Raw genomic sequence first — 17,076 nt, 5'->3', positions numbered from 1 at the left:
AGATCCCCCCAATTGTTTTTTTTTTTTTTTTTTTAAGATTTTATTTATTTCTTCACAGGAGACACAGAGAGAGGCAGAGACATAGATAGAGGGAGAAGCAGGCTCCCTGCGGGGGCGGGGGAACCCCCATGTGGGACTTGATCCCAGGACCCCAGATCATGACCTGAGCCAAAGGCAGATGCTCAACCACGGAGCCACCAAGGTGCCCCAGATCCCAAATTAAAGGTTAGATCCACAAAGACTACCGCCACCGTCACATCACATGCCAGCTGCAAAACCCAACCTGTTGTCTGTGCTTCTGACCAATGGCTATGGATTGGAGGTTCCAACAATATTTTCCTGAGGTTCTTTTTTTTTTTTTTTTTTTTTAATTTTTTTAATTTTTATTTATTTATGATAGTCACACACAGAGAGAGAGAGAGAGAGGCAGAGACACAGGCAGAGGGAGAAGCAGGCTCCATGCACCAGGAGCCTGATGTGGGATTCGATCCCGGGTCTCCAGGATCGTGCCCTGGGCCAGAGGCAGGCGCCAAACCGCTGTGCCACCCAGGGATCCCATCCTGAGGTTCTTTTATTTTTTTTTTTTTTTTTTTTTTTTTTTTTTTTTAATATATTTTTTTTAAATTTTTATTTATTTATGATAGCCAGAGAGAGAGAGAGAGAGAGAGGCAGAGACACAGGCAGAGGGAGAAGCAGGCTCCATGCACCGGGAGCCTGATGTGGGATTCGATCCCGGGTCTCCAGGATCGCGCCCTGGGCCAAAAGCAGGCGCCAAACCGCTGCGCCACCCAGGGATCCCCTGAGGTTCTTTTAAATTGCTTGAGCAGCTCACAGAAGTCAGGGGAACACGTAGGTTTAAAGGATATGATAAAGGATATTTATCAGTAGCTAGATGGAAGAGATACATAGGACCAGGTGTGAGGAAAGGGCGCGGGGCTTTCAAGCCACCACTTTATCAAGACATCCCCATGTCACCATCTCGGAAGGTCACCGAAATGAAGCTCTCAGAATCCAGCCAGTCCTCTCAGATTTTGCTGAGGCTTCATTAAATAGGCAGGACTGACTAACTCATTGTTAGCTGATTCCATCTGCAGCTTCTCCCCACGCCAGAGATCAGGGGAGTGAAAGTCCCAACCGTCTAATCACTGGGTTGGTCCTCCTGGCCACCAGCCCCTGCCCTTGGGTGGAGTCCAAAATTCACCTCCTTAACACAACAAAAGACACAATTATCAATCCTTCTCACAGGAAATCCCAAGGGTTTCAGGAGCTGTGATCCCGGAAATGTGGATGATATGAGGAATATATATTTGATCATTGGACTAATTATAGATTTCTTACAAATCATACAGCAATACTCAAACATTCCTTAAAAAGAAAAAAAAAAAGGAAGTTCGGAGTGCTTCCTCTTCCATTTTCTTCTGTTCTATTCTGAATGTTCTGGTTTGTTCCATTGTTCTGGTCTGTTCCATTGTTCTATTTATCTAGATTTGTGCCAACACCACACTCACCCAATTATTTGGCTTCATAAGTAAGTCTTGTTTTTTTTTTTTTTTAAGTTTATTTATGTAAGTAATCTCTACACCCAACGTGGGGCTCAAACTCACAACCCCAGAATCAAGAGTTAAGCGCTCTTCGGACTGAGCCAGCCAGGCACCCCTGCATTCTCATTATTGTGCAACCATCATCACTATACATTTCCAGCACTTTCTCAACAACCCACACTAAAACTCTGTATCACTTAAACACTAGCTCCCATTTCTCCCTGCCACTAGCCCCTAGTAATTACTATTCTACTTTCTGTATCCATAGGTTTTAATATGGGAGGTCTTGCATATAAGTGGAGTCATACAGTATCTGTCCTTTTGTGTCTGGCTTGTTTCATGCAGTATAATGTCCTCCAGGTTCATCTGTGTTGTAAGCATGTGTCAGAATTTCCTTCCTTTAAAACACTGAGTTTTGGAGCACCTGCATGGCTCATTTGGTTAGGTGTCTGCCTTTGGCTCAGGTCATGATCCCAGGTCCTGGGATTAAGTGGAGCATCAGGCTCCCTGCTCATCCGGGAGTATGCTTCTCCCTCTGCCCCTTCTTGTGAGCGTGCTCTTACTCTCTCTCTCTCTGTCAAATAAATAAATAAAATGTTTTAAAAAAGGGATGACTGGGTGGCTCTGTGGATGAGCATCTGCCTTTGACTCAGGGCGTGATCCCAGAGTCTCAAAGTCTCATGTCTTGGGATCAAGTCCCACAGTGGGCTCCCTGCAGGGAGCCTGCTTCTCCCTCTGCCCATGTCTCTGCCTCTGTGTGTGTGTGTGTGTGTGTCTCTCATGAATAAATAAATAGAATCTTTTTTAAAAATCTAAAAAAACAAAACAAAAACAAAAAACACTGAGTTTTGGAACACCTGGAGCTCAGTCAGTTAAGCACCTGACTCTTGACTTGGGGGTCAATTGAGCCCCACATCGGGCTCCACACTGGGCATGCAGTCTGCTTGAGATTATCTCTCTCTCTCTCTCTCTCTCTCTCTCTCTCTCTCTCCCCCTCTGCCCTTCCCCACCTCTCTCTCTTAAAAAAAAAAAAAAAAACTATTAAAAAAAATCCAATCCCCACTGAGTTCTGGGGAAATACATTACCCAGCAATATGTGACTAGTACAGAGATATGTAGATGCTGATGAGTTGGAGAGGGAATACAGGAAGCAAACATGATAGGTGACAGGACTTGATGGTGTCCTGGATGCAGGACTTGAGACTATCAGTGATGACTTAGCATTCTGGCTTGTGCAACTGGATGAGGGCTGGTGATACTCACTGATGGTGTGTGCTGCATTGGGAATGACAAAGTCCTAGAGCAAAGGTCATCAGTTCATTTGGACTTTTGTGTCATCCAAGTGGAGGCACAGCAAGTGCCTGGATACATACATCTGGAGCTTGGAGGAGAGATCTGGGTTATGGTCTATCCCTGTGAGTCATAGCAGAGGTGACCAGGAGTTTCTCCCAGTTTCTTTCCTCTGTAATAGAAGGTTTATCTCGACATAGAGATATCTCAACATATCTCTCTTCAGTTTTCCCCAACCGAAGACTAGATCCCCCAGTCTCCTTTACAGCTTTGCGTGATCATGCAGCTAAGCTCTGGACAATGGGATGTGTATAATTTCAGGATTACACCATCAAAAAGAAGGAATCATGCCAACCTCTCTCTCTTCCCCTCTTCCTCCTGGAGGCGATGCCAACATAGTGGTATGATCTGGATCACATGCTGGATCCCAGGCAGAAGTCCTGTTGAAGATGACAAAGCAACAAGGGAGAATGGTTCCTTGAGACCGTGGAAGTATCATATCAACCTTGGATTGCTAACTCTTGGACTGCTACAAGGGAGAGAACTGTATCATTACCTTGCCTTGGCCTGCCTTGTCTAATACGGTAGCCATTAGCCACATGGGGCTATGGAACACTGGACATGTGTGGCTAGTGTCACACCTTGAAATTTTTGATGTATTAGATTAAATAAAATATGTTGTTAAAATTAACCGTTTCCAGGATGCCTGGGTAGCTCAGTGGTTGAGCATCTACCTTGGGCTCGGGTGGTGATCCCAGGGTGCTGGGATCAAGTCCCGCATCCAGTTCACCATAGGGAGCCTGCTTCTCTCCCTCTGCCTATGTCTCTGCCTCCCTCTGTGTCTTTCATGAATAAGTATATAAAATCTTTTTTTAATTAACCCTTTCCTTCTACATCATTTTATTTTATTTTATTATTTTTTTAAGATTTTATTTATTTATTCATGAGAGACACGGAGAGAGAGAGGCAGAGACACAAGCAGAGGGAGAAGCAGGTTCCATGCAGGGAGCTGGACGTGGGACTCGATCCCAGGTCTCCAGGATCAGGGCCTGGGCAGCAGGCAGCACCAAACCACTAAGCCACCTGGCTGCCCTCTACATCATTTTAATGTGGCTACTAGAAAATTTTAAATTGCACACATGGCTCATATTATTATTATTATTATTATTTTATTGGTCAGCCCTGGTTTCCAGTTACTGATATTTTGCCTTTGCTGATCTAGTATCTTCACTAGTACATGGGTCATTTACCCATTGGTGCCACCCAAAGCCAGGCGTATATGGGATCCCCCGGCAAGAGTGGGTCATGAGAAGAGCAGGGGCTCAAGGAAGAATTTTGAGGAACTCTACTATTCAAAGGACCATGAGCTTGTAAGAGAGTCAGAGAAGGGACCCAATGTAGCAGAAGGAAAACCAGGAGAATGATGTGCCATGTGATCCTAGAGGACAGTGTTTCGGGTTGGAAGAAGTTACCAATAGCATCAGTTACTTGAGAGATCAGAAAGTTAAAAACTGAAAACAAAACAAAACAAAACACAACACAAAATTGTTCAACATGGTAGGGAACTGTATTAGTTTGCTCGGGCTGCCTAAGAAAGCACTATGGACTGGGTGATATAGAAATTTACGGAATTTACAGAAATAAACAGAATTTATTTTCTCATAGTTGTGCAAGTTAGAAACCCCAGATCAGGGATGTCTGGGTGGCTCAGTGGTTGAGAATCTGCCTTTGGCTCAGGGCATGATCCCAGACTCCCAGGACTGAGTCCCACATCGGGCTCTTTGCATGGAGGCTGCTTGTCCCTCTGCCTATGTCTCTGCCTCTCTCTGTCCGTCATGAATAAATAAATAAAATCTTTAAAAAAAAAAAAGAAAAAGAAAAAAGAAAGAAACCCCAGATAAAAGTGTCTTCAGTGTTGTTTTTTTCTGAGGTCCCTCTTGCTTGGCTCATAGACCATCATCTCTTCCCTGTGTCTTCACACGGTCACAGTGTGGCCGTATTAATTCCATTGAACTGTACATTTAAAGATGGTCTAAAAAGGGGCTCCTGGGTGGCTCAGTCAGTTAAGCATCTGCTTTCAGCTCAGGTTGTGATCCTGGGGTCCTGGGATCGAGCCCTGCATTGAGCCCTGCATCAGGCTTCCTGCTCGGCTAAGAGTCTGCTTCTCCCACTCCCTCTGCTTCCCCCCACTTTCATGCTTTGTCACACGTGCATTTGTGTGCTCTCTCTCAAATAAAAATCTTTTTTTTAAAATATTTTATTTATTTATGACAGATACAGAGAGAGAGAGAGAGAGGCAGAGACACAGGCAGAGGGAGAAGCAGGCTCCATGTACCGGGAGCCCGATGTGGGATTTGATCCCGGGTCTCCAGGATCACGCCCTGGGCCAAAGGCAGGCGCCAAACCGCTGCGCCACCCAGGGATCCCAAATAAAAATCTTTTTAAAAAAGATGGTTAAACAGTAACAGTTAACAGTATGTTATATGTATTTTTAGGACAATTAAAAATAACTATTATTTCTTGAAAGGTCAGAGAAAAATTCTTTGAGTAAGAGATACAGACTATCCAGAAAGAGGAAGAATAGTAATAGGAATAGCAAGGCTATGAGTAAAAGGATGTATTTAAAAATCACACAGCTAAGAAGGATTGACATGAAGTAATTGCTAGAGGAAGGCAGTCCTGGAAATAGAGTCAGGTCTGTGGTTTTAGGAGATTGAGGGGCTTCCCAGAGGCCGGCTTCTATCATCTCTCAAGTAAAGGAGGCAGGTCATAGGCTGAGAATGGGTTGGGCTAGAGGCAGAAAGTGTGTCTGAGGTGGAAGAGGATAAAAATAGGGCACTTGTCACCATGGAAATGACAATGAGTTGACCAGATGATAGCAGCAGGACTGTGGGCAATGTTGAGAGCAGTGGAGTTCAGCCATCATGTATTCACGGTGGAACCACTCCATCTGTAAGGTGATTTTCTTTGGGAATGCCCAGTTGCTTAGAGACAAGCTCAGGGGGAAAAAATACAAAACAACAACCTGCCTTTTTTCTTCTCCCAGACTGGGGCCAGAGGGCCCCTTACCAGAAGGGCAGGGGTGCCTGAGTAGGGGTTAAGTGTCCCAACTCTTGATTTCAGCACAGGTCATGATCTCAGGATTGTGAGATCCAGCCAGATCTGGGTGGGGCTCTGAGCTCAGTGGGGAGTCTGCTTGAGATTCTCTCTCTCTCTCTCCTCACCTGCATCTCCCCCTTCTCTCTCTCTAAAATAAACAAATAGGGATCCCTGGGTGGCGCAGCGGTGCAATCCTGGAGACCCGGGATCGAGTCCCACGTCGGGCTCCCGGTGCATGGAGCCTGCTTCTCCCTCTGCCTATGTCTCTGCCTCTCTCTCTCTCTCTCTTTCTCTCTCTGTGTGTGACTATCATAAATAAATAAATAAATAAATTTTAAAAAATAATAATAAAATAAAATAAACAAATAGATAAATCTTTTAAAAAGAAGGGGGGGCAGAAAGGCAAAGGAGTGTCAGATGCATAACATGGCAAGAGTGTTATTGAAATGATGGACCATGGAGGAACCCCTGGGTGGCTCAGTCAGTGAAGCATCTCCCTTTGGCTGAGGTCATGATCTCAGGGTCCTGGGATGGAGCCCTGCATCGGGCTCCCTGCCCAGCAGAGTGGGCTTCTCCCTCTTCCTCTGCCCCTCCCCCTGCCTGTGTATGCACCTGCGTGTTCTCTCTCTTTCAAATAAATAAAATCTTAAAGAGAAAGAAAAGAAAGAAAGAAAGAAAGAAAGAAAGAAAGAAAGAAAGAAAGAAAGAAAGAAAGAAAGAAAGAAAATAAATGATGGACCATGCAGTCATACCCAAAGGAAAGAGGATGGGCTGAGGCGGGTTCCTATCAAGTTAAGAAGATATGATAAACTTAGGGATCTTGGGGAGAGGACATCATCCTGGGTTATCCAGGTGGGCCCTAAAGCCAATGGTAAATGTCCTAATATCCTAATAAGAGGGGCGGGAAGATCAGAGACAGAAGAGGAGAAGAGTAGGTGACATAACAACAGAGGGGAGACCCTGGAGTGATGAGGCCACAAGACAAGGAACCCACAGTTACAAAAAGCTGGAAGGAGCAAGGAACCCATTCTAAGAAACTTCAGAGTGAGTAAGGCCACACTGATAATTTGATTTCAGACTTCTGGCCTCCAGGACTGTGAAAGAATAAATTTCTGTGTTCTGAGTCACCAAGATTGTGATGGTTGTTACTGCAGCCCTAGGAATCTAATACAGGTGTATAGTAGTACTGTCACACCTTCCCCTGGGGTCACATTAATTCTCTGATTGTTCTTCAAGAACCTTGATCTTCTAATACCCCATAGGTTCCATTCTGGTTAACCACGTTTATGATGTAATGCTGATAAAACCTGAAAAGCAGGAAGGAGCAGACCGATACGCGGTAGGTCTTATTGAGACAGACACATGCCAGGGCATGGGAGATAAACACCATGAAAATTGGGGAACTCGTCACCTCAAGGAAATTACTGAGAATCAGGTAGTCTGAGGACAGTGGGAATATGCCATCCAGATGAAGTTACTACATCTCATTCGCCACAACAAATGAGATAAAATCTCCAAGAGGAGGTATTCCTTAGCCTGCTTGATGCTCACGTAGAAGGCACTCATAAATACTTGATGAATTAATGCAAATTTCAAATGGACCCGGAGTATGGAAAGATCTGTGTGATATTGATAAAACAGAGTTCCCTAAGACCCTTGTGATTCCTGAGTGGCAACGGTTAGAGGAGAATCTTTTTTATTCAACATAAGCCACTTTCAACCATACCTGAGTTTATGCTAATGAGATGAGTCTTGGTGAGCCCCTGGGTGGCTCAGGACGGTGGGTGGTTGCCAGAGAAATCAATCCCGTGGTTGGAAGGTCGGACTTTTCAGCCTTAGTCCCTGACCTCCTGGTAGGAGATTGAGCTTCATCACCAACAGCCAATGATTTAATCAACCATCCACTATGGGAATTTCCGTAAAAGTGCTTTCTTGAGTTCTGTAAGCCACTCTCTAGCAAATTATGGAACCTTAAAAGGGGGTTATGGGAAACCCTGATTTATGATCAGTTGATCACAAGTATGGAACACCTGGGATTTGATCTGGAATCTGAATGGGGGGGGGGTGTCTTGTGGGACTGAAGTTATGACTGCATAACTTCAGGTCAAGAGGGTACCCAGATTCAAACAGAATTAAATCTGTTTTGAAGATTTTTGGGGTGCTTGGCTGGCTCAGTCAGTAGAATATACAACTCTTGATCTTGGGGTTGTGAGTTCAAACCCTGTGTTGTATGTAGAGATTACTTAAAAATATAATTAAAAAAAAATCATTGGGCACTCAGTAGTTGGTGTCTAGAGGGTTATAGATTGGTTGTTGGTGTGAAAAAAAGCCCCACACATTCAGTGTCAGACACAGTGGGAGTGAAAAACAGCCCATAATCTGTATCCAGGTGAACTCCTCCCCAAAAGCCTCTATTATAGAGAATGCTGTTAATCCATCTGGTGGATCAGATGACCTCACTGTGGCTCTCCATCAGCCTCCCCAGTGCTGGCTCAACGGGCTCATGAGCAAAGTCTATACATGGATTTGCCTCACCAAAGTTTAGCCAGCTGTGTCACTGATAAAGGCCTGTCTTGGTGAGCCCCCAGTGTGGTAGGTTTCCTAGGGAGATCAGCCAAATATCTGGTCACCTGAGAATTATGCTGGGCTCCCTCTATCATGAATTGAGCAATGACTTTTTCCTCCCTGGAATAATTAAATCTGGGTTGTTATTTGCTTTCCTTGCCTTACCCACTCCTGCCAACAGCAGCATCTGTGTACCCACTGAATGGCCCTATTCACCGTCATGTTGACCCACACAATATTGCTTCTGATCAAGAAACTCCGTTTATTAGGAAGTCGGTGGGCAGGCCCACGAACTCCATTAGCCCAAAGCAGCGAGCTTCACAGAACAGAGGTACAGCCTGTTTGAGATTGCATTATGGTGCCAGGTTGAAGACAACATCCTTGGTTTTGGGTGCTGCGTAGGGTAAACACTGAACCGGGTTCACATGCTAGGTGCCAGATCACACAGACCCAGGAACCCCAAGGTATCACTTCTCAAGATCACACCCGATGACTCATTCTTTACATTTGTTTCCCCTTTTTGTTACCCTGAACTCTGCTGTTTGGGGATTTTGGCGCCTCAAGGAAAACACTTCCCTCAGAGAGCAAATTGTGTGAGTGAAGGCCACCCCTGGACTATTTGGGGTATCTCAGGAGTGCCACGATGCGGTCAGGCAGAGAGGGTAGTCACCTCTTTGATGACTATGGCAGGAAGCAGGAGAGACAAGCCTCTGCACTGGGGGGCCAAGGAAGTGTGTGAATAGAACCTGGGGACCGCGCTGGAGAACCTCCAACTGGCTCCATGTCCTGACTCAGCAGGCAGGGTGGGATGCCAGGCTCATGGAGACCCCTTCCCCTAAGCAGAGCACAGAGTGGCTGAGAGGGTCTGTGCCTATCCCTTTTGCAAGGGCACAAAAGTGGGCATGCACGCTCCTCATCCCTCTTCCACCCCCCCATACTGCCTAGCTCCCGGCTTCCAGGCCCCCCAGCCCCTCCCACCTCCGTAGGGCACGCAGCCTGGTAGACCCGGCTCACGGACCCCATCAGACCACCCTACTCCGTCGCGACGCGCGCGTCTTCCACCGTAGGGCTGAGGCTCAAAGCCTCCTTAGTTGTCTTCCTGGGAGGCACCCAGCGGCAGCAGCGCCCGGTTAGCTCAGCGTCGCGGAGCATCCGCAGCCGCCACCAGGCCCCGCCCAGAGGCAGCCGAGAGCAAGGCCTCGCCAGGAACGACTGCAGAGCGCGGTAAGTGAGCACGGCCGGCAGGGAGGGACCCAGGCGTCCCGGTCCCCGCCCCTACCCCGGGCAGGCTTCCCGACCTTCACTTCTGCTTGCTTCTTGACGCCGTCGATCAGTTTAGGGCTCCAGAGCGGCCCTGAGAAGGGACCCCGCAGCCCCTCCCTGTTCTGGGCCTCGGGCAGACCCGCTCCTTGGGCCCCTCTCTTCTCGCAGAAACCTGGAATCTGACGCCCCCCTGCCCCCCAGCCCTGTCCTCAGGAGCTTCTGAGCCCCTCCCTCTATCCGGGAGCCAGGAATGCAGGCCAAAAATATCTCTCCGTTCCAGACCGAGGCGGCTCGGCTTGCAATCACATCTGAGCGGATGAAAACCCAGGAGCCTGCGCTTTGATCGCTCTTTGCGCCAAGAGCCTGGGCCCGCAGCCTAGGCGTTATTTGGAACTTGGGAGTCCGTGCCTCCGACTCCCACTGCCCTAGATCCAGGCGTCTAACGACAGCCCTGCCCCTGCCCCTGGCCCCACCGACGGTGACATCTGGGACCTGGGAGTCCTGCCCACCGATCCCTAACACCGCAAATCCCAGTGTAAATGAGGATTTGGGGACCCAAGAGTCCGGGACCTCAGCCCACAAACCTCTTAGAGCCTAGGGATCGGCAGCCTCAACTATTACCCCTTTCCGAGACCCAAGAGACAGAGAGACCTTAGCCCACAGACCCCATTAAACTGAGAGGCCTGGTCTCCCACCCTGCTGCCACCCAGAGGTCCAAGCTTGCATCCATCCTGGAAGAGTGGGGCTGGAGCGGACGGGGAGGGGAGGGGGCCGGAAGGGAGAGGAAGAATTGAGTGAGGTGAGACTGGGGTGGAGACCTGGGCTGGGGGCTCTGTCCTAAACAGATGCTAAACAGACGGGTTGCCGTGGCAACGGCCTTCCTGGGCCTCGCCTGGAGACTGCGCTGGGGCCGAGTCGGGGAGGGCAGCCCCCAGGAGCCCCCACACCGCCAGCTGTTGTGTCTTCCTGTTTTGTCACCACGGCAACAGTGACCTCAGCCTTCCACCCCCACCGCCGGCTGGGCAGAAGAGCCTAGGTCCGTTTCTCCCCGGGAGGGGCGTGGTCACTCATCGGCCCCGCCTCGGGGGTGGGGCTGGGATACCCCTGGTCCAGGGAGTCTCAGCCCGAAACCCCGCGCTCCGGCCGGGTCCCCGGCCCCGCCCCCGCCCCCGCCCCCACCCCAGCCCGCCAACCCCACCCAGTAAGCAAACCCAGTCTGCAGCTGCCGCCTCTGCTCTGCAGCAGCCGCCACAGCCGAAGAGGTGAGGCTGCCTGCGGGGACCCCCCGGCGCGGAAGCTGCAGTCAGGATTCCTGGGCGCAGGGGGAGGAGAGGGGTGGGGTCCCGAATGTCTGAATCTCTAGAAAGACTGGGCATGGATCAGGACTCGGGTTCTGGAGAGGAGAGTGCTTGAGACGTGCACTCATACAGGTCATCCATCTGAAAGAGAAAGGAACGGGGGCCCAGACTCCTGGGTCTGAGGGAGGAGGCGGGACGGGGGGTTGCTGGACTCCTGGGTCTGAGGGATGAGGCTGGGGGCCTGGACTCCTGGGTCTGAGGGAGGAGGGGCTGGGGGCCCTGAGTCCGGGACCTGGGAGGAGGGGCTGGGGTCCGAGGGAGGAGGGGCTGGGGTCTGGACTCCCAAGTCTCAGGGAAGAGGGGCTGCGGCCTGGGCTCCTAGATCTGAGAGCCAAGAGGGATGGGGACTCCTATGTGCCCTGGTTGAAGGGGGCTGATACCCAGTATGACAAGGTATCCAGGAGGGGAGGAGTTTGGGTTTGGGAAAGAGAGTACCCTTCCCCGGTCCCCACCCCTCCATTCTGGGGACAAAATTCGAACTCTGGGCCTGGCTGAGACCCAGCATCGTGTTCCCTAAAGCGAGGACGGCTCAGGGAAGCTGATATCCTAAGGCCGAGAGAAGCCAAGGCTGAGGCCAGCGTCCTAGGGTTGCCGGTAGCGGAGGTTGGGGTTTAGGGACGCGATTCTCAGTCTGAGTGATGGGGTGTGGTGTTCGGCCTGGAGGTGGCGAGAGACGATGGGGCGTGGCCGGGGGGGAGCCCTTAGCTGCGCAGGGAAGCCGAAGGGGTGTTTCCTCTCCTTGGCAGTCTTCGGCCGTGCATTCCTGAGTTCTGACCTCAGGCGGCGGCTGGAAGCCGGGCGGGTGGACCCGGGCCCCTCCCCTCCGGGCGGGCGCAGCGCAGCCCACCTCCTTCCTTGGGGCACTTCTGGAATTGTGACTCGCGTTCTTACCCCTTCCGTGCTCGGGACCGGCAGTACCCGCTTTCTACAGTGTGCGAGTGTAGGCTGGTCCTGACTTCCTCCTAACGGGTTTTCGAAGGGCGTTGGGGGGTGGGGGCGGGAGGCGGCCGACTCCCGCCTCCCCCTCCCAGGTGGCCAGCCCCCGCCGAGACACCTGACTTCCGAGGGGTGGTGGGAGGTGTGGCTACTAGCCTTTGCACTGGATTCCGACACCGTAGTTTCCGGCTTGGGGTGGGGGTGGGGGTGTTCCTCTAGGCAAACCGCGGGAGCCGCTCGCTCTCAGAGACCCTCTTGGGGTACAGGCTCCCAGGCCCCGCTCTAGGGACCCAGAAGCCACATTTTTGAAGGACCTAGAAATTCAGGTCCTCCTAGGTTGCCCCCCCCCCCCCCCCCCCCGTCTCCTAAATCCACGAGGGGGGCGGGCCATCCCGGAGGTCCCAGCACCGCCTTCCGGACCACATTCCAGATGGCTGGGCCGACTCGAAGCCTTATAAGGCACGGAGACGCCGCGCCGGGCCTGGCCGCCGGCCTCCGCAGCCACCGCCCAGGGCCCTCCCGCCCGCGGCTTTCTCGGGCCGGGGCAGGGTTAAGATCACCCACACCCACGCCGGCCTGCGCGCAGGGCGTGCACTTTCACCAGCTGCCCTCCGTTCCCGCCCCCGCAGCTTGGGGACTGGGGAGGAAGAAGGGGCGGGGCTTCCCTGAGGTCACCTCCCGGACCCCTCTCGACGCGCCGCCAAGTCCCCGCCCTGGCTGGCCCGGCGCCCGGGGCTGCAGGGCCAGGCCGAGCGTCCTGGGCGAGCCCCCGCGGCGGGCGGTTGGTCGCCTGGGTCCCGGGGGGCGGGGCCGGGCTTGGACCCGGCGCTGACTCTCTCCCGCCCTCCTGTGTTCCGACTAGCCTTTTCCCGGTCAGCCTTGCACCACCTCCGGAGCCGGATCTTTCTCCGTCGGGGTTCTCCGCAGAGACCGCTGGTGAGTGAGCCTGGACTCCCGTGCCTGAGGGAGGAGAGGCTGGCGTCGGGACTCCTGGGTCTGAGGGAGGAGGGAGCTTCCCACCTAGACTTTTGGGTCTGGGTGGAGCACCTGGGGGCCTGGACTCCTAGATCCTGAGAGAAGGACCTGGGAGTTTGGTTTCCAAGGAAAGAGACCCAGACACCTTTGTACCTGAGAAAGAAGTGTGTCCAGGAACTGGGCTCCTGTGTCCTCAGGGTCTCTGCAGGGACAGCGGGGCAAGGTTAGAGCCTCTTTTACTGCCCTCCTGTGTGTCTGACCCTGGAAGGAGGAAGTTTTTTTCCCCCCTGTGGCTAACAGGTCTTATGAGTTTTTTAGGAGTGGCAGCTGAGATTAGATGTCCTAGGGAGGATCTGGACACCTGGTCCGGAAGAGGCTGGGCCCTCTATCCCTAAGGGTCTTTAGGACAAGGAGGCAGAAGGTGTAGGTTCTAGAGGATACAGAAGAAAGAAGCTGATTTCCCAGACTACAGGTGTCTGGTGTGCCCAAGGCTGAGGGCCCAGAGTCCTGAGGTCTGAAGCTATGTTAACTGGACGTGAGAGGCGTGGAGATTTCAGTGGAAGGGACTGGGGCACTGGACAGTTAAGAATCTGGAGCGCTGAGTTTCTTGAAAGTCAGGGAATTTGGAGATTGGACTCCATGGTGGGGGGGCACAGGCAGGTGGAAGTTCAGTGTCCCTGGGTGAAGTGCACCAGCCCCAAATCCCAAGTGGGATTCAGATTTGAGGGCGTGGGCTCTTGATCTCTGAGGTTGGGGGTGGGCGTGAGAAGATGGGCTCCTGAGACCTCAGACCCAGTTCCTCAGACCCAGGCTGGGAGGTTGGAAGCTCTGATTACATGTGGGTCCCTGAGAATGTTCACATGTGGAGGTTGGACTCTTGAATGTCTGGAGATTGGAAATGCCTGTGAAAGAAGGAAGATAGGTGCAGAGGCCTGGGTGTCCAAAGGGAGGAGGTGGAGCCCTCTGAAGCAGAGCTCTTATTCTGATGCAGCAGGGTTGGGGAGGTTTTAGAGGGGAGTCTTGATTTGCTGGGTGGCTGAGTCCGTGGGGGAGGGAGGGCAGCTTTGAGTGTCTGGCAGGGAAGAAAGATAGATGGTTTTATAGTCACTGGGTTGCAGAGAGAGGAAAGGAGAGAAGCAGCCTAGACTCTGGGGTTCTGACATGGGAGGTGGAAAACCTGAGTCCAGAGGAAGGAGGGGGCTGGGACCTGGGTGACCACCTCATCCCCATAGGCCCACAACTGTCCCACTTTGAAGACTGAAAAGTTGGCCCCCTGGGTACCTCCCAGCTAGAGTCTGGGTTACTTTGTCCAGGAGGCAGGAAGGGCGGAGAGCCTGGATTCCCACATACGGAGCCCTCTAAGGACACTTCCTTTCCCTTCTTCCCAGCCATGCCTGTGACGGTGACCCGCACGACCATCACAACCACCACGTCGTCATCCTCAGGCCTGGGCTCCCCAACCATCGTGGGGTCCCCTCGGGCGCTGACCCAGCCCCTGGGCCTCCTCCGTCTGCTGCAGCTGCTGTCCACCTGTGTGGCCTTCTCCCTGGTGGCCAGTGTGGGTGCTTGGACCGGGGCCATGGGCAACTGGTCCATGTTCACATGGTGCTTCTGCTTCGCTGTGACCCTCATCATCCTAATAGTCGAGTTAGGTGGCCTCCAGTCCCGCTTCCCCCTGTCCTGGAGAAACTTCCCCATCACCTACGCCTGCTACGCTGCCCTCTTCTGCCTGTCGGCCTCCATCATCTACCCCACCACCTACGTTCAGTTCCTGTCTCATGGCCGCTCCCGGGACCATGCCATCGCCGCCACTGCCTTCTCCTGCATCGCTTGTGTGGCTTATGCCACCGAAGTGGCCTGGACCCGGGCCCGTCCCGGAGAGATCACCGGCTACATGGCCACCGTGCCGGGCCTGCTCAAGGTGCTGGAGACCTTTGTGGCCTGCATCATCTTCGCCTTCATCAGCAACCCCTCCCTGTACCAGCACCAGCCGGCCCTGGAGTGGTGTGTGGCCGTCTACTCCATCTGTTTCATCCTGGCGGCTGTGGCCATCCTACTGAACCTGGGGGACTGCACCAACATGCTGCCCATCTCCTTCCCCAGTTTCCTGTCGGGCCTGGCCCTGCTCTCCGTCCTGCTGTATGCCACGGCTCTGGTTCTCTGGCCGCTCTACCAGTTCAACGAGAAGTATGGTGGCCAGCCCCGTCGGTCGAGGGATGTTAGCTGCGCCGACAGGCACACCTACTACGTGTGTACCTGGGACCGCCGCCTGGCTGTGGCCATCCTGACAGCCATCAACCTGCTGGCTTACGTGGCTGACCTGGTGTACTCGGCCCGCCTGGTTTTTGTTAGGGTTTGAGGCTCCCACAAAGGAGGCTCTCGATTCCCTTTTGTTGGCAGAGGTTTCTTTCCTGAGTTCTTATTTCTTCTTCCTGGCTACCTCTCTCCTACCTCTCTCATTTCCTTCCTGATTCGTCTTGACGCCTTCTGTTTCTTTACTCCACTCTCCTGTTTCCTCTTGCTCCGTCTTTACCTATTTCTGTTCCTTGCTTCTTTTTCTGGTCCTCGTTTGTTTTCTCACCTGCCTGTCTCCTGGCCACCTCTGTCCCAATTTCTCTTTTATGATTTCCTTGGGAGCTCTGAGACTTCTTTCTTCTCTGCCCCTACTCCACTGCCTACCCACACCCCCTGCCTCCGAAGGTGCTGAGCTCCACATCCCACACCCCTTTCTGCAGCTGTTCATACCCTGGGCCTCCCGAGGGGTCTCATTGCCAAAGCATGCAAGCCCGCCCTGCTTGTGCCTTAGCTGGTGTGTACGTGTGTGTTGGGGGGAGGGGATGGATAGCTAGGGATGGGCTCCATTTCTCCTGGTGGAGGGGGGTGTACATTACATGTCCCCTTAAGATTAAAAAAAAAAAAAAATCTGGAGGCCAATGATTTCCAGTGGGCATGAGGCTTAAAGCACAGACCCTGGGTCCCTGGGCCCTATCTTGGCACCCAGCCTCGCCAGAGACTGGCTCCAGGATTTTGGCTAAGCTTACTAAAAATCCATTGCCCAGAGACCATCATAAAGGAAGAAAAGGGTGGATGCTTTCCATCCCAGCTGCTCTCTGGGTTATTGAAAAAGTGGCTGGCAAAGAACTGTATGGGCTTAAGGACAACTGTCTGAAGTATTTATGGGGGGCAGGGATGTGGCTCTTCTGCCTCAGTGTTAAAAACAGCATATACTGCCTTTGCTGGGAGAAGAGGATGGCCACTGCCGGCCTTAAAGGCAACGTCAGCCTGGGTTTGTTTATCTTTTCCTTTTCCGTCATGAGGGCAAAACTTACTGGGTGGCCCTTATCTAAAAGGAGAAGTTTCTTTCTCAATGTCTTTTTCTTGGGGGTGGGTGGGTGGGGATTGCTGTTGCCATAGTCAGAGGAACGAACTGCATTGCTCGAACTGCATTGCTCGAGTGTGGTACACACACACACACATACACACACACGTGTGTTTCTGCATGCTAGTTGCTTCCTGTAGCTGCTTCCTGCTTCTCGGGACTCACATGCATAACATCATATATATAAATGTATAAATATATATTTTATTTTTTTTTAAATTCCCTGGAGCTTTTGGTTCCCATCAATCCCTGCTGGGACTTGTCCATTCCCTCACTCCCACATCCATAATTTTTTTTTTTACATCAATATAAAGATGAAAGAAAAGCTGTGTTTGCTTTATTGCTGGGGAGGGCTCCAGGAGAGGGGGCAAGATCTGGATTCTTGGGTCTGGTGGGAGAGGGGGCCTGGGGCCAAGACCAGTTTGGCCTTTGGATCTCCCAATTTACTCTCACACCAGGAGAACAGAGTTAGGATTAAAATGAATAAGATTTATCCCTCCTTGGAGTCCCAAGAGCACTTCAGAAATACAGTGAATACTGTACAGTGTTTCTATAGAAATACTCTACACTTGAGTGCAACATCTCCTCCCAAAATTAACTTCTCAGGTTCCCCATCTCCATAACAGGCTCTCAGGGTTGAGGACCCAGGCAGTGGTTCTTTGCATCTGCT

General features: G+C 51.9%; 1 protein-coding gene across 2 annotated transcripts; it reads left to right on the top strand.

The window, feature by feature from the left end:
* Positions 1-9,534: 9,534 nt before the first annotated feature.
* MYADM (myeloid associated differentiation marker) lies at positions 9,535-16,731 on the top strand. 2 transcript variants are annotated; one of them, XM_038527848.1, is made up of 3 exons: positions 9,535-9,719; positions 12,915-12,988; positions 14,416-16,731. In XM_038527848.1, exon 3 carries the CDS (start codon positions 14,418-14,420, stop codon positions 15,384-15,386), a length of 969 nt encoding a protein of 322 aa, XP_038383776.1. In that variant the 5' UTR covers positions 9,535-9,719; positions 12,915-12,988; positions 14,416-14,417; the 3' UTR covers positions 15,387-16,731. The 2 variants fall into 2 exon arrangements, with proteins under 2 accessions (XP_038383776.1, XP_038383775.1); XM_038527847.1 differs by lacking the exon at positions 9,535-9,719 and adding an exon at positions 10,933-11,020.
* The last annotated feature ends 345 nt before the right edge of the window (positions 16,732-17,076 follow it).

Source organism: Canis lupus, chromosome 1 (assembly GCF_011100685.1).
Source record: "Canis lupus familiaris isolate Mischka breed German Shepherd chromosome 1, alternate assembly UU_Cfam_GSD_1.0, whole genome shotgun sequence".
Lineage (NCBI taxonomy): Eukaryota > Metazoa > Chordata > Mammalia > Carnivora > Canidae > Canis > Canis lupus.
Note: the sequence above shows the minus strand (reverse complement) of the source record. Positions and strands in the feature narration are given on the sequence as shown.

Excerpts from the sequence above, each read along its gene's own strand:
- MYADM (XM_038527848.1), top strand. The coding sequence starts at position 14,418 with ATGCCTGTGACGGTGACCCGCACGACCATCACAACCACCACGTCGTCA.